Consider the following 23284-nt stretch of genomic DNA (forward strand, 5'->3'; position numbering starts at 1 on the left):
GCCACCTCCCCACCGCAGGCCGGCGCCCCTCCGACCGTCTGAATGGAATCCGCAGGCAGCCACGCGGAGCAGCCCTCTGCTGCCCCCGTCGCTGGGCGGTGCTCTCCACTCTGTGGTCTTTGAACGTGTGCCCTGTCCGTGAACATGCTGGCATGTATCCCCACACACGTGCATGTATTCACCTGAACTACGACCTGCCCAGCACGTCTGTTATGCCTCCGGTGCCGGCGCTGTCCCGGCCCTGGGATGCAGCCCAGACCAGGAACCTCGTGGCGGCAGGGGCTGATGCGCAAGGCCAGGCCAGGGGGCCACGCGCCTGACACCGGCTGGCGAGGTGCAGGGCAGGGCCCTTGTGGGTGGGGCTGTTTGATCAGGTGGTGAGAGAGGCCCCCAGCTGGGGGGCATTCATAGGGTGTCTGAGGAAGGGCATCTGCATCACAGGAACTGGCGGCACAAAAGCCTGCTGTCCTGGAGGGTCCTCAGCGTAGCCAAGAAACAGCCGGAGCAGAGGACAGAGGGAGGGGACGGGCAGCAGGAGCCGGCAGGCCAGGCCAGGCCTGGCGAGGGCTGGGGCTTTGCTGGAGGGAGAGGGTGGCCCAGATGGGGTGGAGGAAGGACCCGTGCATACAGGGATTACGGCACCTGGGCTGTCGTGCGGGGAGATGAAGGGGCCTGAGCAGGGTATTAAAATAGGGTGCTGACTGGGTTGAGGGGCACCCTCAAATTCACAAGCACTGGAAACTTGCAATGTGACCTTATCTGGAAATAGGGTCTTTGCCAATGAATTAGAGAGTAAAGCAGGAGGGAGAGGAGACCAGGGAGGAGACGGCCACCCCGCCCAGGGAGGCCCCGCCAGGCGCTGAGCCCACCGCCTGCATGGGAACGGAGGGCCAAGGACACAGAGAAGAAATCTCAGGGAAAGGCTGGCAGCTGGAGCTTCTGGGAGATGAAACCAGTAGGGGAGGGACGACGCTGGGACAGAAACACCACGCAGAGATAGAGAGAAAGCCAGGCAAGGAAACAACCCAGGGCTGTGCCAGCCCCCAGCGAACGAGGGGCCCCACGGAGACGGTCAAGCGTCTGGCCCTACAGCCCACGCCCCGCTGGCCTGACGCAGACCCAGGCCACCCGGTGCGGCCGTGGGGAGGGCACAGGGAGGGTGACATGAGAAAGCGAAGTCCCCGTCCAGGGGCCAGAGGTCAACAGGCGGTGCCCCGGGCTGATCAAGGAAGCAAGAGTTGCTCAGACTTTGGAGCAGATCACTCAGCGGGAAGGGCCAGGAGAGGTGGGCCTGGCCGAGGCTGAGCCTGGGGGAGCGGGACACAGCTCTCGCTCGGCATCCACCCACCTGCTAAATAGTCTTCAAACTCAAAGAAACCTAAATGCACCTAACATCGGCCGCCATGCACCTGCTCATTCCACAAATACGTACTGGTGCGCCCTGGGGGTCAGGACCTGAGGCTGCCGGGGGCACCGTCGAGAACAGGACAGAGCCCCTGCCCTCTGGGGCGCCCCTTCTGCGTCAGCCACGGGAGGCATCTTGAGTGTCTCCCCTCTGAAGAGCACACATGGTGGGCGCCCAGCAAGCAAGATGAAAGGCCATGGATAATTAATGCTGCTCTTCGCGGTGGCCTGAGAGAGAGCAAATACATGCAAAACCCATCTCTGGTTTCCAGAACACAAGGACCTCTGAAATTACAAGACATTAAAATAAAGCTTCAGGTAAAGGACTCTTGTTCTAGTTGCAGATTTGACGTCAGATCAAAACGGAATTGCTCCTGAAAGCTCAGGCGCTGGCTTATTATTCGAGGTTTGCCCAACCCCCACGTGCGGAAAAGACGCTGGCCTAAGTGCACCCAGCGGCTCAGCCAGCTGCCTCGGGACCCTAAGGCCGATCCCCAAAGGGCCCCGGGTCCCTTCTCCACTCGTTCCTTAGGCCCTCAGGGACACGTCAGATGCATCAGACTTTATTTGGGGGAAACAAAAGTTCTAGACCATTTTGCCAGATGAGAAGGCTAGGAGCAGCTGCACCGTCCTCACGGGGCACCTGCAGTCAGGGGACGCTGGGGGCGCGGGTGCGGCCCCCATCGACGCCTAGAAGCACAAACCTGAGCCACTGGCTACCCTGGGGGACGGCGCTGCAATGCCCCACCCGCAGTCCACCGTTAGTAACCCGTTCGCGTGTACTAAGCGGGTCAGGAGCCACGCGTCCCTGGGTCGGATACTGGGAGCGTTCAGTCGTGAAGCTCGGCTCCCAAAGAGCACAGCACCGTCTGGGACGACAGGGCGGGTGTCACCCTCATTGCTTCCCCCAGACGGCGGCACCTGAGAAGAGGATCGCACCTGCTCCTTCACCACTGGGCGCCTGCAAGTGCTTCCCTCCCCCGGCCCTTGTGCCGCAGACATAGCACCCCCGCAAAACTGCGCTCGCGGGGCGTGTCCACAGCCGTGGGATCAAGGGCCCACCTCTGCGACAGCTGCCACCACCCGAGGGTCAGCAGGCAACGCCGGCTCCCATCCACCGTGTGCCCTCGGCAGCATTTGGTGACGTCAGGCAGAGTGTGGGTCCTGCTAATCAGGGGCCAATTAACACAGATGAGCCCATCGTAGCACGTCAGTTGCATGCAGGCGGGCGCGGGAAGCACTGGGAACAGACCGGCGGGTGCGTGAGCATCCGCCGCCCCAAGGTCCTAGGCCCAGGGCAGGGGGCGCATTGGTGGGGGAGCCCTGAGCTGGCGGGAAGGCCGCTGCACCAAGGCCTCCGATTCTTCGGGGCTCCTTCCTCATCTCCGGTCACAGTCAGCCTGCCCGGGCACTGCCCATGCCACCTGCCGAGCTTACCACCTCCGCTACCACCGGAGAGGCTGGCGGCCACGCTCCAGCTCCGCGGCCACGTGGTCATCGTGCAGCTCCTTCAGACGCAGCAGCAGCTCCTCCAGGTTCTCGCCAGTGGCCGCCGACAGGGCGATGGCCTCTCGGCCTAGGCGGGCCTGCAGCTGGGGCAGCTGGGCTCTGGCCTGAAGGAGGTCGACCTTGTTCGCCACGACGGCATGGGGTCTCTCGGACAGGCCTTGCCTGTACTGTTCTAGCTCGTACTTCAGGTCATCCAGCTGCGTCCATGGCTCTGGCACCGAGAGGTCCAGCACGAACAGGAGGAAGGGGCAGCGCTCGATGTGCCTCAGGAAGGCCAAGCCCAGGCCCCTGTTCTGGTGTGCTCCGCGGATGATGCCCGGGATGTCGGCCACTGCGGAGGAGAAGGGCAGACGGTCCAGGAGGGGAACCTGGGACCTCTGATCCTCTCCTTCCCAGGAACACCTTGCAAGTGAAGTCGTTCAATTTACTGCCTCAGTGATGCATCAGGCCAATTGCCATCCGAGGCATTTCAGCTTTCAGTTTTGCTAATGCTTTGAAATATTTGGTTGACAGGCATGATGACAGATCAGTCCAATAAGAACTACTTAACACATTCCAGTCTTTCTGGCTTCAAAAATGATTCAAAAAAGGGGAAAACGGCTTCCTGTACTCTATTAATAATTTGATTACCGATAGAAACGATAGAGTCTTCTGCAAATATAAAGTGCTATACAAATCACATCGCCAGCAGGCTTACTATTTTTAATGGGTACATTATCTTCTGGAAAAAGTTTTCTTCTCTCCAAATGGTACAGGGAAAGCTTTTTAAATCACATGTTGTCCACATGACTGACGTTACCGAGTTCCCCACAGATGAAAGAGAAGAATAGAGGCGGTGAAAAGGAATAATTTCCCCAGGTTTGAAATTTAAACTCCAATTCCTGCACTGCCGCTAGCAGATGCCTGGGGGAGAGGGTGGGAAGCAAACCTAACACCTGATTCTGATAGAGAACGACAGTTTTTAAATGAAGAAAACAACGCTACACCTAAGAGTTACGTAAGCATCGCTCTGAATCCCATCGTCACCCTGACCCTCTGAGAGACCCTGGCGTCCTACCTGCTATTTGCTGGTGGTCCTCACAGTGAACGACCCCCACGTGCGGGTTCAGGGTGGTGAACGGGTAGGAGGCCACAGTGGGCCTTGCGTTGGAAATGGCCCGGAGAAGCGAGGATTTCCCTGCGTTGGGGAATCCGACCTGGAAGAGAGTGGGGACGGCCAAGGTCGGGGGTCCCGGGTCGGGAACCGGGGACGAGGGACAGCAGGGCTCCTGACGAAGCCAAGTGGGCTGCCCGGCCGCCGCTCTCCTGGCATGTCCCCCACCATCCTCCCACTGGGGCTTCAGGTGATACCCACCAGCCCAGCGTGTGCCACCGTTTTGAGCTCCAGGAAGAGGACCCGCTCCTGACCCGGCTGTCCGGGGGTACAAGTCGTGGGCGCGCGGTTGTCGTTGGCCAGGAAAAAGCGGTTGCCCTTCCCGCCTGCCCCGCCCAGCGCCGCGATGAACTCGTCGCCCGGGTGCGAGAGGTCAGCCAGGACTTCGTTCCCCTCCTTCACCAAAGTGCCCACGGGGACCTGAAAAATAACAAGCGCTTATAGGGGCAGCATGAGAAGGGGGCACAACTAAGCTCCACAGAGGGACAAAGGACCTGGGAAAGGGCCCGGCCCTAGAGGGCGTGAGAGGCTGACTGCACTGCAGGCAAACTGCATAAATGGCTTTTCCCAACAGCGCGTCTAAAGCATGAGGGTGAACAGAAGCATCTGGAAAATGAGTGATGCTGAGAGCACAAACTCTCCGCTCACAGGGAGGTGCCCGAGGGGGTGGGCAGGGGCAGATCGCGGGGCTGGAGACAGCGGGGGAGACCTGTGGGCCCCTCGCTGTAAATGTCATCGTCTCACGACTTTCTGAACAGGTGACACATTCACACGGTATGAGAGCAGCACAGAGCCCCCGTCCAGGGTTGCTTCGTGGGGGACGGGGCCCCTCTGGACCACTCGGCAGGACCTGGGAGCTTGATGGCCCAGATGGCCTACCTGGATGTAGAGGACGGCGCCGCTTCGCCCAAAGCAGTTCTTCCTGCCGCCGGCTCCTCCGTCAAAGCCCTGGTACTGAGACAGGACTGAGGACAGGGACTTGACTTGCTGGTCAACTGGAAGTCAGAGCGAGAAGCGTCATCTCCTCCCTCTGTGTCAAAGGCAGACCCATCTCATGTTGTTAAGTTTCTTTTGTTCAGATTAAGAACGTTAAGAATGCACCTGGGACGGGACTTCCCTGGTGGCGCAGTGGTTAAGAATCCACCTGCCAACGCAGGGGACACGGGTTCGAACCCTGGTCCGGGAAGATCCCACATGCCACGGAGCAACTAAGCCTGTGTGCCACAACTACTGAGCCTGCGCTCTAGAGCCCCTAAGCCACAACTACTGAGCCCACGCACCACAACTACTGAAGCCCAGGCGCCTAGAGCCCGTGCTCCGCAACAAGAGAAGCCACCGCAATGAGAAGCCTGCGCACCACAACGAAGAGTAGCCCCCACTCGCCACAACTAGAGAAAACCCACGTGCAACAACAAAGACCCAACACAGCCAAAAATAAATAAATAAATAATAAAATAAAAACGAAAAAAAAAATCTGAAGAATGCACCTGGGACCATGGAATAAAGTTGTGGCAAAAGTCGCTCAACTAGCGATGTGACTTTCTGAAAAAGCTAATTTCTTATTTTCTTTCAAAAAAATACTACAATTTTCAAACAATTCAAAAATTACCCATAATGTCATCATCATCTTGAAAACAGCTGTCCTTACTGTGCTGTGAATGGTTACTGAGGGGACTAGTTTGCTAATATTCGTGCTCCATGTGCATCAGGGCAATCGATACCCTTTCAGCACTTGACTGAGATAGTAACAGATTTAACCCTTTGACAGACTGTACCAGGATGTTAGATTCCCTGACAGTAAACTGTCTTTGTGTTCCTGAAATTAAAAAAAAAAAAACGATCAAAGTTGGTTTTGGGTGGATTATCTAAACGTGAACATCCACATAATGTAATAAAATGATGTCCACAGGTCAATTTTTGAATCCAACTTCCCGTTAGGATAAGAAGATGAAAACTCCCCATCCCGGAGGCGTGCAGACACAGCGCGTTTCCCCGGGCCGCCCCTCGGGACACCTGCCTCTCAGGATGACATGGCCGCCGTAGCCTCCGTCGCCACCATCAGGGCCTCCAAACTCCTTCCGGGGCTCACTGTGGAAGCAGCTCACCCCGTCACCTCCGCGTCCCCCTCGGACAAGCACTCGGCGATGGTCCACAAAATGCCTTTTCTGCAGAGAGCACACAGTGGCCTGTCGTTAGTAACTCTGCAGTCCTCCCAAGGACCAAGCAGTCATTTGAAATGTACCTTTTCTACCCATGACAGGCTTTAAAATTAGAAGCTAATGATATTAATATTGCTAATCGCTCCTAAAATGCAAATATAAGAAAGAGTTCCCACAAGTCACTGCTATTTGTAGGCAAATGTAAATCAACAACACAGACGTAAAAAATGCTCAGCGTGGAATACACACCCCAGTCACAAACTCCACGCTAAAAACCTAAATAAAACGCAGTTTAGGAGATACTCCTTAAATAAAGCGTCTTCCCAGCTTTTTCAAATAGAAACACGTTATTGAAATAACAGGTCTTTACTAATGGAAAGTTCTGTTCCTCAGGACGAGAGAATGAGAGTGACAGTCCCTGGGCCATTATCAGGCTTCCAACTAAGAACAGAAGTCTTCTGTGGCTGACTGAACAGGGCTCCTTTTTTAAATGGGGTGATGCAGACAGAGCCCTTATCTGAGAGCGAGTTTTTCTCTAGGTCCCTAAGGGAGACACAACTTACCTAAAGAATCAGAACTATCTAACCAGGTTAACATATATATTTATGTTTTTTTAACATTTATTTATTTGGCTGCGCCGGGTCTTAGTTGTCACACGCGGGATCTTCGTTGCGGCGTGCGGGATCTAGTTCCCTGACCAGGGATCAAACCTGAGCCCCCTGCACTGGGAGCGCAGAGCTTTAACCCCTGGACCACCAGGGAAGTCCCCTAACCAGGTTAATATTTCATTAACGTTCGCTCACAGGACAAGATGTCCAGTTGCCCGAGGTGCCCGGGTGCAGTGCTGAGGGCGCCACTCCCAGCCCAGCCGTCCCGTCCCGAGGAGCCCACCTGCTCCCTGCACATGCACACAGGCTGACGTGGTCGCCCACACGGCCCCTCCATGGGGACCAGGGCATCTGCATTTCCATCCACTACTCCATAAGCAGATCTTTTTTTAAAGGAAAATACAGAAATACTTTATGACGCTCTGGCACCACCACATGGAAAAACCATGAATTACTGTTTCAAAAACACAATGTACAATTTTGAACATAATGGAAATCAACCCGATGGGAAAAAAGCACAACTAATGAGCATCGTACAGAAGATAAAACTTAAGAGTCAATGTTTACATTCTGGGGAGGAGACAAAACCATGTGAAAACTTGATATATCTGAGTGCACACGCTGACTGCCAAAGTAATTTTTCCACAGGAAGTACTGTTTGCCCTAATGAGCCTTAATTGGAACCCGCACTTAGGAGGAAACAAAGGGGATTATAAACGTGTATTCTTGAATTTAATTAAAGATCATTCATGTTTTAAACAGGTTTTGGTAAACAGAATAAAGAAACATGTAAGCCTTCGGGAACTATAAAACTAAAGGTGTATGTCTCCAGTCCCCACCCCCCCATGTCATAAATTAAGAACTATTCACATGTATCTAAGAATATATATAGTACATATCTCAGACACACAGGCTAATGATACCTAACGCCCCAGGCACCCTCCCGGCGAAGGGAGCGAACACGGTCATCACTTCCGGCGCGCTGGGCACTGCTCCGGGTCCGCCGCAGTTTTAGGCCAGCCCAGTATTTGGTACCCGCAGGCCTTCACCTCACGTCCTCATTTCCAAGGATAAATGAAGACAAGACAACAAGAGCTCACAACAACGCCCTGTGCCTTCGGAGGGGAAACGGCAGTCAAATTCCTTCAAGGTTAGAAGCCTCACCAGTTTTTTCTCTGAGAGCAGCTTCTTCCTGGGGGGTTCCTGGTGCTTGGTGCAGCCCGCACAGCTGACCGAGAGCAGCCTGGGAGAAGCGTGCTGGGGAAGGAGCCGCCCGGGCCTGGGAAACGCTCGTGCCGATGGTGTCCAGCACCCCACGCCCTCCAACACCGGCCAGGATCTCGCTGAGAAAAGCCTCGAACGTATCATGGTTCCTTAACAAAAGTCAAACTGGCAAAATAAGACATCTGGTTTAAACCTGAACATGAAACCGAAACTAAAGAAGTGTCAGCATCTGGCACAGGAGAATCCTGGTGCGTGTTTCTGAAACAAATAAATGAACCAATGAATGACTTTCTTACCTCACTCACCACTTTCCACTCCGAGTCGTGCCCTATTAGCCTATATGCTACTTGGAGGGAGTTCCCTGGGGGCCTAGCAGTTGGGACTCTGGGCTTTCACTGCCGGGGGTCCGGGTTCGATCCCTGGTCAGAGAACTGAGATCCCGCAAGCTGCACAGCGCAGCGAAAGAAAAGTCTCCTTAGCCTATATGCTACTTGGGGGAAAGATCTGTGTACAAAGGATTTAAATCATTAAATCTCTTGCAACTCTGGAATATACTCCCTATAGAATATCAAATACCTGCTAAATGAAAATATCAAAAAGGAAATATCAGCCTCAAATCAAAATTTCTTAAAAACACCCATTTACTCAGATGCTATGGTGTTATCCTGCACAGTTTAAAATGGTCCAACTGGAACACAGTGGGATATTTCCTATGGGTGCAGTGGGTAAGCTGCCAGACTCTGTACAAGGACCTCTGCCCCTTTTCCCCAGGGTGACCTAGGACAGTTCACTCATCTGACGACGGACCAGGCTGGGAGGGACGGGAAGCACGACAGCAGTACTCGGCCCACGTGAGCTACTTTTCATTCACTAAGAGCTGGTTACACCACTGCTTGTTCATTAAACAGCTTGTGACAATTATGTATCTTGCAGGTGCCAAGGGCCAACGTGAGGCGTCTCAGGCCCAGCCCTCCAGGAGACGACAGCCCTCCCCCTCCACTGTTCTGAACATCACCCACTTCCACATGTCCCCGCTTCACAGGCACACGTGTGCCACATAAAAGGAAACCACTGAGGCTTTCCTCCCATCGTTAAGTGCGAACTAGACATACAGAAGGGATATAAATGTACACGCACTATTTTAAAAATAATTATAAAGCCACCATGTGCGCAATACAGCAGGTGAGGAAACAGAATTTGCCTTTTCCATTGAAGCCCCTCCTGTGTGCCTCCTGCTCCACACCTCTTGCCCCTTCTGAAAAGGAAGTACTGTCTTGGTGGGAGTTATTCCCTCCACATGGCACTGAAAAGCTTTGCTTTTTGTTTGGAAACAATCAGTTATAGAAAAGTTGGAAGAACAGTACAAAGGAAAGTCCGTGAATCACTTGATGGTGAGCGGCCGACCTGACACCCACCCCCCGGGACACGGAAGTGTGGCTCCCTGTGGACAGAGGCACCCCCTACAGAACCAGGGGGATGGCCTTTGAAACCAGGCCACCAGCCATGCCCAGACCCCCAGGTTTGGCTAACGGTCCCTATAGCGTCTCCCACAGCAAAGGGTCCAGCTCAGAACCACGAGCTGCGTTTTGCTGTCACATCTCTGCAGCCCCTCCCTGACTCTCGTGCCCCTGACACCTGGAAGGTCACAGGCCAGCTGTTCTGCAGCATGTCCTCGTCTTCCCTCTGACGGACGTCCCTTTGTGACGAGACGCGGGCAATGCACCTTTGGCAGGAATTTCACACGAGTCACGGGGCCTTGCTCACCCTGCACACGGAGCTCCAGCGCAGGGGGGCCCTGCCCGGCTTCCCTGCTGTCGGGGCGCCCCTCCCTCCCTGTGTAGCTACGAGGACCTCGGGGGAGGTGGTCTGAGACTGTGCAAATCCCGTTCCTCATGAACTGCCCATTGACTCATTTTCATGGGCTCAGTTTCCTATTTTATTCAGTTAGCTACACTCTGTTACTACCATTTACTTCGATGCTCAAATTGTCTCTGGTTTGGGCAGTGGCAGCCCATCCCTTGCCTTCGGTGTCCTTCTGACACGTGCCCCTCAACCTGTGAGCACCTCCCTGCTTCCTGGCACAAAATGTTCCAGGCTCGCCGGGTACTTTCCCTGGCTGACCCTGAAATCAGCCTTTACTCCAAGGAGCCCTGGTTCTTTTAGTGGAGAATGGTACTGAGAAGGCCACCTGTGTGCTGGGGGTGCTCAGGGGTCCTGGGGTGGTGCTGCTTGTGGGTCCTCTCCGCGGACGGAGCAGACGAAGGTAAACGCATCCACACACAACACTCACACCTGTAGTCACTGCTACACTGATCCACCCACGGTTTTGGAGCAGCATCTTTTGAAAACCATGGGTTCACACCTATACTCCCAATTCCAACTCAACACCACAAGGTTCTGCCTAATTTTCTCCTTCTGTCTTTGCAAGTCCATCCTCTGACTGTCAGAGTCCTGGCTCCGTTACCCTCAGTATGTTTACTCACCCAACCTCGACAGTGACCAAACCCTCACCTCCTGACGTAGGTGCTCTCCCCTTCCACTGGGCCGCCCCTCCATGGGGACACCCTCCTCCTGTTATCTTTCTGTTAATGTATTCTCCTAAATACACCTTTATTTCGGAATGATTTTAGATTTACAGAAAAGGTGATATTCCCATATACGTCTTATTCAGTTTCCCCTAATATTAGCATCTTACATGACCAGGGTACACTTGTCAAAACTAAGAAACAAACCCTGCTATGTTATTATTAATTAAACTCAGGATGGCATTTGGATTTCACGTTTCCCCATGAATATCCTTTTTCTGTTCCAGGATCCCACACTGCATTAAGCCCTCTTAAAAGATATTTTTAAAGTGCTAAAAGAAAAAAAGTCTCACCCAGCATTATTACACAGCCCGTGAAAATATCCTTCAGGGAGGGAAGTGAAGTAAGACATGCTGGGTGGTGGGAGACACTGTCTCCACAAGCAGTACCCCAGAAAGAAAATGACACCACAGGGAAACCCCAACCTTTAGGAACGAGGAGAGAGCAACAGAGATGGTAAGTATAAAAGACTATTTTGGGGGGACTTCCCTGGTGGCTCAGTGGTTAAGAATCGACCTGCCAGCGCAGGGGACACGGGTTCAATCCCTGGTCCGGGACGATCCCACATGCCGTGGAGCAACTAAGCCCATGCGCCACAACTACTGAGCCCACGCACCACAACTACTGAAGCCCGTGCGCCTAGACCATTCCACAATGATAGCAAGAAATTTTCACAACACTCTCTCAAGAAGTGATGAAATGAGTAGTTGAAAAACGAAACAAACAATCGAAAACAGTAAAGACATAGAAAATCTGAACAGTGCTATCAACGATATGGACTAATTGACATTTATAGAACAGTACATCCAACAACTGGAGAATATACGTTATCTGTAGCTGCATGTGAAACATTCACTAAGACAGACCACACCACAGGTCATAAGAGGAGTCTCAATAAATTTAAAAGGAGCGGGGACTTCCCTGGCAGTCCAGTGGTTAAGACTTTGCCTTCCAATGCAGGGGGTGCAGGTTTGATCCCTGGTTGGGGAGCTAAGATCCCACATGCCTGGCAGCCAAAAAACCAAAACATAAAACAGAAACAATATTGTAACAAAATTGAATAAAGACTTTAAAAATGGTCCACATCAAAAAAAAATTTTTTCTTTTAATAAATAAATAAACAAATTTAAAAGGATAGAAACATATCAAGTGTATTCGCTAAACAACACAACAGAATTGAAGTCAATAAATACAAAATACCTAGGAAAACCCCAACTATCTGGAAATTAAACAACACTCTTCTAAATAATCCAATAGGCAAAAGAAGAAATCAAAAAATATTTTGAACTGAATGAAAGTATGACATACCAAAATTCATGGGATGCAGCTAATGTAGTGCTTAGAGGGGAACTTTTAGCTCTAAATGCTTCTATTAGTAAAGAGAAGAAAGATCTACATAGGGGGTCATCTTGGAAACCACTACCACACAAACCAATCTGGCTTACCTTGAACAACTAGCTTTTTTATATACTGCAACTCTTTAATTGCAAACATTTCTCCCTATTCTGTTCTTGGTGGCGTTAGAGAATGTGATTTTCTCTCTAGAGGTGGAGAAGAAAGAAATAATTTTCTGCTTTAGATACAATAATATTAGCATTCTAATTTCAGTCTTTCCACTTAATTTTTTAATAATGTATTAACTTCCTTCTGCATGTGCTTTCAACTGTGTTGAACTGTATTTTTTTTTTCTTTTCTAATTCTAGAGTTTCTAATTTTTAACCTTCTAGGCTTCATCCTTCCTAAATATACTTTAAAATTATTAATTAAAAAAAAAAAAGAGAATAAAGATCTAAAATCAGTGACTTAAGGTTTCAAATCAAGAAACCAGAGAGAGGGGACTTCCCTGGTGGTCCAGTGGCTAAGACTCCATGCTCCCAATGCAGGGGGCCCGGGTTCCATTCCTGGTCAGGGAACTAGATCCCACATGCCACAACTAGGAGTTTGCATGCTGCAACTAAAGAGCCCAGATGCTGCTACTAAGACCCGGCGCAGTCAAATAAATTCGTTAAGTATTTAAAAAAAGAAGAAAAAAAGAAATCAGAGAAAAGAGCAAAGTAAATGGAAAGAAGGAAATAATAAAGAGCAGAAATAAATGAAACTGAAAACTGACAAGTGAAAAACTACCACAGCTTAAAAACTAGCTCATTGAAAAGATAAACAGAACTGACAAACCTCTAGCTAGACTGATAAGAAAAGTAGAGAACACAAATCACCAATGTCAGGGTTATCAATACAAACCTTACAGGCATTGAAAGGGTAAAAGAACACCATGAACAACTTTTTGCCAACATATTCAACAACTTATGTGAAATGGACAAATTTCTTGAAAAACACAACTATCAAATAAACACAAGAAAAACAGAAAATCCCAACAGCCCTGTATCTACTAAAGAAGTTGAATTTGTTATAAAAGAACATTTCCAGAAAGAAGACTCCAGACTCAGACTGTTTTACTGGTAAATTCTATCAAACATTCAAGGAAGAAATAACAGCAATCTTACAAAAACTTTTTCAGAAAATACAGGAAGTGAGATCACTACCCAACTCATTTACTGAGGGCAGCGAAAGCCCAGTACCAAAACCTGACATTACGAAAAAAGAAAATGACAGCCCAACATTCTTCATGAATAAGAAGTGAAGAACCCTTGACAAAGCATCCAACTGAGCCCAGCAGTAGAGAAAGGATCACACACCAGGACCAAGTAGGATGATCTCTGGAGCCCCAGGCTTCACCAACAGTCAGACCCACTCACCCATCTCACGGTGACAACCACATACACCTGACAAAAGTCAGCACCCACTCATGATTAGGAAAATGAAACGACACAGCAAACTAGGAACAGAAAGGAACATCTTCAACCTGATAAAAGGCATTTACAGAAGGCCTACAGCTAACACCACACTGACCGGAGAAAGACAGAACTGTCACCCTTTGAGACAGAGAAAAAGGCAAGGGTGCCCATGTTCAACACGTCGGTACAACACTCTCTTTTAGACACTGCAATAAAGAATTAAAAAAATAAAAAAAAAGAGGTAAAACTGCAGAAAATATGACTGTCTCCACAGCAAATTCCAGTGAAATCTATAAAACAAAGATTAGAATTAATATACAAAGAAGCAAGGTTATCGGTTACAAGGTTAATTTGCAAAAGTCAACTGTGTTCTTCTACACTAGCAGCAAACTATAAAATGAAATTAAGACAACAATCCCATTTACAGTGACACCAATTACAAAAGCATCTAGAAATAAGTTTAACAATAAACATTTAAGACCTGTACCTCACTACTGGCAAGATACTGTTCTAAGTGTTTTCCAGGGATTAATGCATTTAGCTCTCATAACAGCCCTGTAAAGAAAGTACAGCTGAGGACACAGAGGCAAAGAGAGGTGAAGTGACTTACCCAAGGTCACAGATCTCTCAGATGGGAGGAGTGGGAGTGGAGTGTGAAAGCAGGTTGTCAAGGGGCAAAAACAACCACCTGATCATCAAAGAAGCACACCCACAGCTAAGTCTGTTGGAGAGCTACGCCATCCGTTCCGGCCGGGTTGAAAACCAAGCTTCTGGGCACTGGTAACACGAAACCTGAAAGCGATCAATCAAAGAGGTGACGATTGGAAAGCCAACCAGAGACCTGAACTCTGAATCTTGCCTAATGTGGAGTACTCCTCCTTTTTACCTTTTCAATGTGTTTGGAAAAATCTGCTGAACGCATGCCGTGGCTCTCCCTTGGCACATGAACAAGTTCACTTTGGTTTCACATGACTGGTCTTTGTTTTCCTTCTAATGCTTTACCTGCTCTGGCCAATAGCCCCGTGTGGCTACTAAGTTTAAATTAACTAAAAAAATGTTAAACGTAAAAATTGAGTCCCTCAGTCACACAAGCCACATTTCAAGTGCTCACAGCCACGTGGCCAGTGGGTAGTAACACAGTGGCCAGCACCCATTAGCACATTTCCACCATTACAGAAAGTTCTACTGGACAGCGCTGGTCTATGCTGTGCAGTGGGAACTCAGATTCCTCCTAGGAGCATCCCTGTTCCTGGGCCCAGCAGAGTAGAGTACAAAAGGTGGGACGGTGGTGAAAGCTGAGGGCCCAGAGTCAATCAGACTTCATGATTACAGGATGGGGGCCTTTAAAAATGCTGGGAAGGGGCTTCCCTGGTGGCGCAGTGGTTGAGAATCTGCCTGCCAATGCAGGGCACACGGGTTCGAGCCCTGGTCTGGGAAGATCCCACATGCCGCGGAGCAACTAGGCCCGTGAGCCACACCTACTGAGCCTGCGCGTCTGGAGCCTGTGCTCCGCAACAAGAGAAGCCGCGACAGTGAGACGCCCGCGCACCGTGATGAAGAGTGGCCCCCACTCGCCACAACTAGAGAAAGACCTCGCACAGAAACGAAGACCCAACACAGCCAAAAAAAAAAAAAAAAAAAAAAAAATGCTGGGAAGGCGCTCAATACACAGCAAGGGCTCCACTTTGTTCTGTGAAGTGTTAAGATCAGTTCTACTGGTCCATACACGTTATCATCTGCCAGGAGCCTCCTCTAAGATCCTCCTACGGAAATTTTAAATTTTATTCCATGGGAATTCCCCCGGCGGTCCAGTGGTCAGGACTCTGCGCTCTCACTGCCGAGAGCCCAGGTTCAATCCCTGGTCAGGGAACTAAGATCCCCCAAGCTGCTCGGCCAAAAACAAACAAACAAACAAAAATCCCTTACCACCACCCTATGAGGGGTAACAGTGCATGCTGGTTTTTTCCCATCTGCTTGTCTAGACCCCTTCTCCACCCTGCTCCGTTTCAGGAGCCTACCCTGCATACCTACCCTCAGCTACCTTGCCGTGGGGAGGAGACTGGAGGGAGAAGCAGGAGGGCTGGATCCTGACTGAAGGTCGACTTCCAGCCAAGGAAGCCCCGTCTACACTGCTCCCTGCTGGTCCTGGTAACTGGCCCTCCCCTTATCCTGCGGGTGTCTAGGCGCAGAACCAACTCCACTGTTACTAGCGCCAGATAAAAACACTAACTCTGCTGTTTCCCTGCACACTCCGCTTTAAACTGGGCCTTTACAAACGCTCCTTAAAGTATCCTAAAGTGATGGTGCCATAACTTCCGACCCTTACATTTTTTATCCCGTTTTGTTTACCACGCTGCCTGGCATGCGGGGTCTCAGTTCCCCGACCGGGGATCGAACGGTGCCCCCTGCATTGAAAGCGCGGAGTCTTAACAGCTGGACCGCCAGGGAAGAAGCCCCTTTACGCCCACTCCAAAGCAGTGGAGGCTGAGACTCAGAGAGGCTCTCGCGTGCCCAACACAGTGTCCTCGCTGCCTGTGTTTCACAGCAGGGTTCTTCAAATGAGGGATGCGTACGCGACCACCATCCAAGGGAACCGAGGCAAGGGTCATTTTAAAAGAATCAGTTTTGTGCTCCTTAACTGTGGACACGTTTTCTCTGCTAAAGCATATCTGCCTGGGAACTGAATTGCGTTGAAAAGCGTGATCTCCTTTCCGCTCGTGTCGTGAGAAGGGCCCTCTACAGAAGGAAGCCCCCTCCAGGGAGCTGACCCGAAGGACACGCCTCCCTCCTCCCGACAGGCCCGCGAGCAGGACAGACCCCGGTGTCCGCAGCGGCGCGGACGGCGTACCCGGTGCCGGCCCAGCCCGCCCAGAGCGCCCTCGCAGGAGGACGCCGCTCCTGTGCGACCCAGTGTTTATCACGCGCGCGCACGCTCACGCTGTTTGGTGCAACCGCGCGCCACAGCAGGTACAGAGCAACGTCCGGGAGGAAGGGTTTCACACTCAGGACCTCGGCCCGAGGGCGTCTCCAGGCCACCCGAGCCCGCCCACGCGCGCTGAGGGGAAGCCGGAAGCCCGGGCCGGGGACCCGAGGGCGCCCCCAGCCGCTATTCGCACTCACCACTCGAGACGGCACTCCACTTCCGGGGCCGGCTCCGGGGGTCACTTCCGGGGTGGGTCCCGCCTGCGCCGGGCTCCCCAGCGCGCATGTGCGGCGCGGGGAGGGGTGGGGAAACGGAGCTGCTCGCGGCTGCGCAGAGGCGAGCGTGGTCTTCGGCGTGTGGACCGGGGCCGCCTCGGGAGCCGGGGACTCGGGGACGCAGGGACCCCGGGCCTGGCAGCCGTCTCCCCGCCGGGGCTTCCGGTTCCCCATCACCTCACGGAAACTCAGTCTCCAGGACGGTTCTCGAAGAGCCAGTTTATTAATCACAACAAAGGCATAAACAACTTAGACGCCAAAGTCCGGCTGAGGAGAGAAACGGACGGGTGAGGATGGTTGTCCGGGAACGGGCTGTGCTCACGGACGAGACGGCGTGACCTGCTCAGTCAGGGCCGGGAAGTCACACGGAAACGCCCTCCTCTCGGTCCGAGTGTGAGCGGCCGTCCCGCACGGACCGCCGAGGCCCGGCTGCGACTGCGGGCGCGCGAGGGATGCTCGGGCCGGAGGCGGCGGGGCCAGCCGGCGAACTGGGCGCTGTCGGCACCTCCGCGGGCCGCGCCGGTCACCGCTCGAGGCCCGCCCGGCCCGGGCCTCGGCCGTGGCAACTCGGCGGCACCGACCGCACCGCGCGAGCGACTCTCGGGCCTAAGCGTCTGCAGACATTCGTGTTGCGGAAGAGGAGACACAGAACAGGGAACGGAAGCGAGCTGCTGGCATCACTTCCCCACAATATTACATAAAAACGGACAGCACGTTAAATAAACATTTTGTTATTAATCATTAAATATATGAACACCGACAATCATGTATAAATTAGGAAATAGATGTACAAACTATTTCACAAAGTGCTTTTAAAAATATATACACAACATTCAAGAAATTCTTAATGTAAGACATTTCAGATTGAAGTTTCGGGATAAGTTTTTTTGTGTCCTTTTCCTTCAAAAAGTATTAATACAGCACTTAAAAAAAACAAACACACACACACACAAAAGGCATATTCCCAGACTGGCAAGAAATAAAAATAAACTATTTTCACAGTTCTCTGAAATGCTTAACATTTTCAACGGGAAAATTTAATCCCCGACTGAGTTTGCAAATTAGTTCTATGAAAATTGTCAGGAAAGAACAGGACAAAATCAAGGGAAGTGGCTCCCCAAATGAAATTACTAATGTCTGTGTCATTTAGCAGTTAAGGACTCTCATTTCAGTAACTTAATACAGAGATGTATTTTTAAGCCCTTACCAGTGCTAAGGGTTTCTAAAAACCCGTATGTCTACAAAATAAACACTTCTATCCCAAGGCATGTGTGATTCTGTCTCCACAGAGGAGGGGAGAAGGTCCTAGAACAGGACTAATACTCGACCCGTCCCTTCTTTCCTCTGAGCCTTAGTGATTCATCTGTAAAACAGCAACAAGTAATTGCCACCAGATTCCCAGTGTGGACTGTAGGAATTCACTCCAGTAAAAACACATCGAAAATGTCTTATAAACTGTAAAGTATTCAATTCTGGATAAAGAACTACTTTAAATTTCAGACTTAATAAAACACCTTCAGTAGACCTGATATATGAAGAATTGGATATATTTTTATTTTCTGGTTGTCTTGGAAATATGTCAGCATTTATCCAAAGATGTTTTTAAAGGGGTCATAATAAATATGAATATTGTTATCCAGGTAAGAGCTGATAAAATGTCCATATGACTTTTTAGTGAAATGTAGAATTTTTCCTTTGACCTGACTTTTCCACATGAGCTGTCTTTAATGTCTGCACAGAATTTAAATGGCATTTAATGTCCTAGGAATGTAAAAATTAACTCAAATTTCTCTCCATAAGAGCTTTCCTTCTCATTAGGAAGAACACAGTAAAATCAGTGGTGTTCTTTTTAAATATAAGATGTGAATTTCAGATATCCCTGAAAGAAAAGGAAAGCTTGCTTGGAGATCTGAATAAGTAGGTCCTGGAAGAAGTAGTATAAAATAAACAACTTGCCAACAGTTTGGAAAATTTGGTGTCAATATTTTAAATTATAACTTTGGAATTGGGCATATTGAATATTAAAATTCCAGAAATGACCATCAGATAAACAAGGGCCAAAGCCAAAGTAATTCCAGAGACTACCTTCTCTTTCCTTCAGCAACACCACTCTCCCTGGGTAAGGCTAATCATTCATTGCCTTCATGGATTCCTATTTATTTAGAACAGTCATTGATCCCTCTTTACTTTTTAATACAAAAACATATAACTTTTTGGATAAACACGATTGGTGAGAGACACAGGTAACGAGTGAGCTCTGAAAATAATGGTTCACAGCGTCTCCAAATGAGGCTTAGTCATCTTTTCCATCGTGTAACAGAAACTGACGCAAATCACAGAAGATGCCTCCCACCACCACCCCCCCATCGAGGCACAGGAAGAGGCTGCCATCCAGGGGCTGTGCACACGTGTCCAGCTGCGGTGCGGCCAGTGAAAGACAAGTTTACAACCCACAGTACGACAGTGCATGAGACGCGTCAGACCTAAGGTCTGTTTAAGTACGTGGACTATGGCCTCTTGTAGGTATGTCCCATCACTGGGCACAGAACACTCTGATGACAAAAGGACCCCTAAAGCTAGCTAGAAACACTGCGGGGGGGTGGGGCGGACAAAAAGGGACAACCTCTCCGTTGTATGGACATACAATACTATACACAGCACCAAATATGTCACACCATCAAAGCGCTGTCTTGCACCAGCGGTGCACGCTCGGCGTCCTGCCCCACGTGAAATGTGCACGCTTCACATGCAGACGCTGCGTGGGGTGAAGGGGCAGCCCGCAGGTCACAGCTCATCAGAACTGTCACTGGCCTGTCCGTCCCAGACAGACATGCCGCTGCAAGCCTCCATAAGAATGTTTGTCCTTTACTGCTGGTAATTTCCGTACTGGCCCTGCAAGAGACAAGGACACAGATCACACCCCAACAGTCCTGCGTGAGAGGGTCCACGCCCAAGGGTAAGACAGACCGCCCCGCCCCCGCCAACACCCAGGCTGAGAGGTGGAGGGAGGATAAAAGGCAAGCGACCAAACAGCCTCTGCCTGTTTCCACGAGGCAGGCAGAGAAGCGGCCTTCCAGAAGCCACTATCCAGGCCGCAGCTACTGATTTAGGTCAGAGGGTGGAAGAGGCTGGTTCACCCAGTCACACAGCAGCTCACTGGGCTGGGCTGGGCTGGGCCTGGTCCAGGTGCCTCAAGTCACGTCCCCACCCTGAGCCTGCTGTGAACAGGTCTGTGACGGGCTCCCCCAGCCACAAACGACATTGGCACCACTTCCGGCACACTCACGAGAACATTCCAAACTGCTCTCTTCAAGGTCAAAAAGGTTTTCTCCTTAATTACCCTGCCCTGGGCTTGTTTACTCATGTTGAAAACTCATCGTCTAAGTATGACTGGTTCATTATCTCTCTTTAGGGAGCAGGGTGAGAAGCATTTAAAAAAATAAAATACAGGACCTTACCTATTCAGGTACCTGAGAAAAACATCCGTCATCCATGTGGTGCCTTGAGATTTCATTAGCTATGTAAACGGTCATTAGTACCTATGACCCAACGCAAAAGGCCACCGATGGACAATCACCCCTTGCAAGGGCCTCTCTTCAAAGGAGGTTCCAAAGATGCCCAGGATAAGTCTCCTCCCGCCCCACTGCCCTGCTCCTGCCCTGAGCTGCAGACGCCAAGCCTCCTCCTGACCGACTCGCATGAGACACACCTGGCCACCTCAGGACCTCTGCACGGCTGCGTCCTGTGGCTGGCTCACTCTCATCCTCACGTCCTGGCCCCATGGCACCTCCGCTGAGAGGCCCCCGGACACTTACATTCACCCCTCGTGGGTTTCTCTCCCACCAGGAGGGGCCGACATCCATCATTTACCGCCCTTCTCCCCCACGCCTCCAGGTGGAAGTCTGAGAGGCATCTGAAGTTAAGCTTGATTTTCTTGATTTTCTCATTCACGCTGGTGCAAGACAGCCCTCTGCACCCCGAGAAATGGCAGCTGCCTCAAGCAGCCCAGGCTGAAATCCCTGGGGCCGCCCCGACCCGCCTCTCCCACACGCCCCACGTCCGGTCCACCAGCAAATCCCGCTGGCGCCACCTCTGAGAGCACCTAGAGGCCCGGAGCCTCTCACCTCTCTCCAGCAGCCACCGTGCTGTCACCGAAGGCCCCGACGGCCTCCAGGGCCCCACCCCACGCAGAGCAAATCCTCGTCAGGTGGGCGAGGCCTCCCTGCCGTCCTGGGAGCCTGAGCGGCTCTGCTCCGGTCTGACGGCCTCGCTGTCGCCCGAGAGAGGGCCTCCCCGACCTGGTCTATGCCAGCCCTGCCACCCGTCGTTCTGTCGCTTTGCCCTCTGGGTCCTCTTCCCAGAACTACCTGCCGCTGCTCCATCCCGGCGCCAACAGCGCCCGGCTGTGTCAGGCGAGATGCAAGCTCTAGAATCTGCCTAGTCGCCGTGGCCCCCGAGCGCGCACCAGACACCCGACGCTGCTGGCACGCGGGAAACACCCGAGGTGTGAAAGGACAAGGACACAAAGAGCCAGCTGTGTCTGACCGAAGAGGTTAAAAACCTTACAGGCTCAGAGAATTAACATCCTGGAGGGACCCTGGGAGCCGGGTCACCCTGTGTTATTGCTTCTCTTGGCCACAGGGGAAACCTTCGTCACGTCTCACGCACACGGGGGCTGCGAGTCTGGAAACGCGCAGAAGGCTTGCCTGCTCGTAGCCGTAAGGCCGCTGCTGCTGGGCGGACGGGCCCGTCTGAGACGCTCGGTAGCTTCCGTACTGCTGGCCTTGTCCCTGCTGGTAGCTGGAGTACTGCGAGGGGGCGCCCTGGGCAGGCCCTAGAACACATGCGGGAGCCGTGAGACCACCCCGTGCCCCCGTCCCCCCGAGCCCCTGACGCCGGCACCCGTTCTCCCTCCACGTTAAACCCGTGCAGTGAAAGCGCCACAGCTGGCGGCTGCGCCGAGTCCCGCGTGGCTCGCAGCTGTGCTCCCACCCCCACCCGGACGGAGCCTGGGGGCCGCTCTCCGCGCCCCGGGCCTGCTTCCTGCGACCAGTTTACACCAGTCACGGTGGTCACTGTAAACACGAGAGTCAAACACACAGCAAATGGTGAAAACACGCGCGAGACGGTAATCGTGCCTCCGGAGCCTAAGTAGATGGTTTAGGAGAAACTGACAAAGGCCGAGGGTTTTTTCCAAAATTGGCTGTTTCTGGGGCTGGGGCAGGGGAAGCACTGTGGTCCCAGAAAGAAGAAAGTGCTCAAAGCCAAAAGGATGGGGCACGTCCAAGGGCCACAGGCACCAACCTGAGCTCCCAAGAGGCAGGGCTGAGACGGTTTGAACAATAAAATAAAGAAGTTTGGATTGTAAGTCAGTGTGTAAAATCAATACCCGTGAGCACCTACCAATATAAATAAACGATCAATAACTAAGTGAATGGGGGAGAAGAGACCCATCTTCCCTACAGAAGAATTCCAAACAATCTATGTAGACCAGCGGTCCCCAACCTTCTTGGCACCAGGGACTGGTTTCATGGAAGACAATTTTTCCACGGACGGCAGGGGGAGGGGGGAATGGCTCAGGCGGTGATGCGAGCGATGGGGAGTGATGGGGAGAAGCAGATGAAGCCTCGCTCACTCGCCCGCCGCTCACCTCCCGCTGTGCGGCCTGGTTCCTAACAGGCGTGGACCGGTACTGGTCCACGGCCCGGGAGTTGGGGACCCCTGATGTACACAGTGCCCCCTCGAGTGGGGCTGGACCCAGTGACACCAGAGTCTGGAGGAGGAGAGGGAAGGAAGCCCGACACTGGGGAGGCCTGGCAGACGCCCTTGACCACGTGACCAAGGCCATACTCAACGGAGGCAAGTCATGCCCACAGGAGGGGACGCAAAGGCACTTCGCCGTGGTCTTCTTTCCAAAACTCAGAACCCAGGCCAGACAAACCCAACCTAAGGGGGCGTCTAGGAAGTGCCTGCCCAGCCCTCCTCAAAAGTGCCAAGGTCAAGAGGGACGGGGAAAGTCTGAGGAACTTTCGCAGCCCAAGGAGCTGTGGGGCTGATGTCATGTGGGATCGTCAACTGGTCCCGGACAGAGAAGGACATGCGGGAGAGCCAGTGAGATCCAAAGAAACTGGTTCAGTCCACGGCCACGCACCAACGTTGGTTTCTTAGCTGTGACCACAGGGCCCCGGTAATGGACGAGGTTAACCGGGGTGGGAGGACTCTCAGTTTTCCTCACAGCTTTTCCAGAAATCTACAACTGTTCCAAAATAAGAAGCCTGCTGGGCGCCCACCGAATGACCGCATTCCTGTGATGGCCCCCCCAACCGCTTACCATAGCCTTGCTGCTGCCCGGGGTAGCTCTGCTGGTTGGGGTACTGCTGCTGGGAGTACGTCTGCTGCTGGGCTGTGCCCTGCTGGTACCCCGCCTGCTGCTGGCTGTACTGTGAGTTTCCTGCAGAGGGAAGGAGACATGAGCTCATTTCCAGAGAGCAGTGGCAGCTCCACTGTCCCTCGAGGCATGGACAGCTTTGGGTTCCCTAGACCGAGTCCACTGCTCCAGTACCTCTTCTTTTCCACAACAATTCAAATTATTTTATTATAGTGGGTTGGCCAAAAAGCTCCTTCAGTTTTTAAATAAAAATAAAACACAGTT

General features: G+C 51.9%; 2 protein-coding genes across 9 annotated transcripts in view; both read right to left on the minus strand.

The window, feature by feature from the left end:
* Positions 1 to 1951: 1951 nt before the first annotated feature.
* On the minus strand, positions 1952 to 16579 carry MTG2 (mitochondrial ribosome associated GTPase 2). Of its 6 annotated transcripts, none has more exons than XM_059898424.1 (8): positions 16372 to 16546; positions 14045 to 14226; positions 7998 to 8222; positions 6084 to 6231; positions 4946 to 5061; positions 4268 to 4486; positions 3971 to 4109; positions 1952 to 3244 (listed from the first exon to the last, which is right to left on the minus strand). In XM_059898424.1, the coding sequence occupies exons 3-8, from the start codon at positions 8199 to 8201 to the stop codon at positions 2850 to 2852; spliced, it is 1221 nt and encodes a 406-aa protein (XP_059754407.1). In that variant the 5' UTR covers positions 8202 to 8222; positions 14045 to 14226; positions 16372 to 16546; the 3' UTR covers positions 1952 to 2849. The 6 variants fall into 6 exon arrangements, with proteins under 6 accessions (XP_059754407.1, XP_059754408.1, XP_059754409.1 ...); XM_059898425.1 differs by lacking the exon at positions 16372 to 16546 and adding an exon at positions 16283 to 16370; XM_059898426.1 differs by lacking the exon at positions 16372 to 16546 and adding an exon at positions 14321 to 14991 and having other exon boundaries at positions 7998 to 8206.
* Positions 16580 to 16836: 257 nt separating this feature from the next.
* The window catches only part of SS18L1 (SS18L1 subunit of BAF chromatin remodeling complex), a 28831-nt gene continuing 22383 nt past the window's right edge, over positions 16837 to 23284 (minus strand). For 2 of the 3 annotated variants that reach the window (XM_059898422.1, XM_059898420.1), the window contains exons 9-11: positions 22964 to 23083; positions 21339 to 21466; positions 16837 to 19524 (exon numbers count right to left, since the gene is read on the minus strand). In XM_059898422.1, coding sequence (XP_059754405.1) covers positions 19498 to 19524; positions 21339 to 21466; positions 22964 to 23083 — 275 coding nt within the window. In that variant the 3' untranslated portion in view covers positions 16837 to 19497. Of the gene's footprint in view, positions 19525 to 21236; positions 21467 to 22963; positions 23084 to 23284 lie in introns of those variants that run through there. The other variant, XM_059898421.1, reaches the window with a different exon arrangement.

Source organism: Balaenoptera ricei, chromosome 15 (genome assembly GCF_028023285.1).
Source record: "Balaenoptera ricei isolate mBalRic1 chromosome 15, mBalRic1.hap2, whole genome shotgun sequence".
Classification (NCBI taxonomy): Eukaryota; Metazoa; Chordata; class Mammalia; order Artiodactyla; family Balaenopteridae; genus Balaenoptera; species Balaenoptera ricei.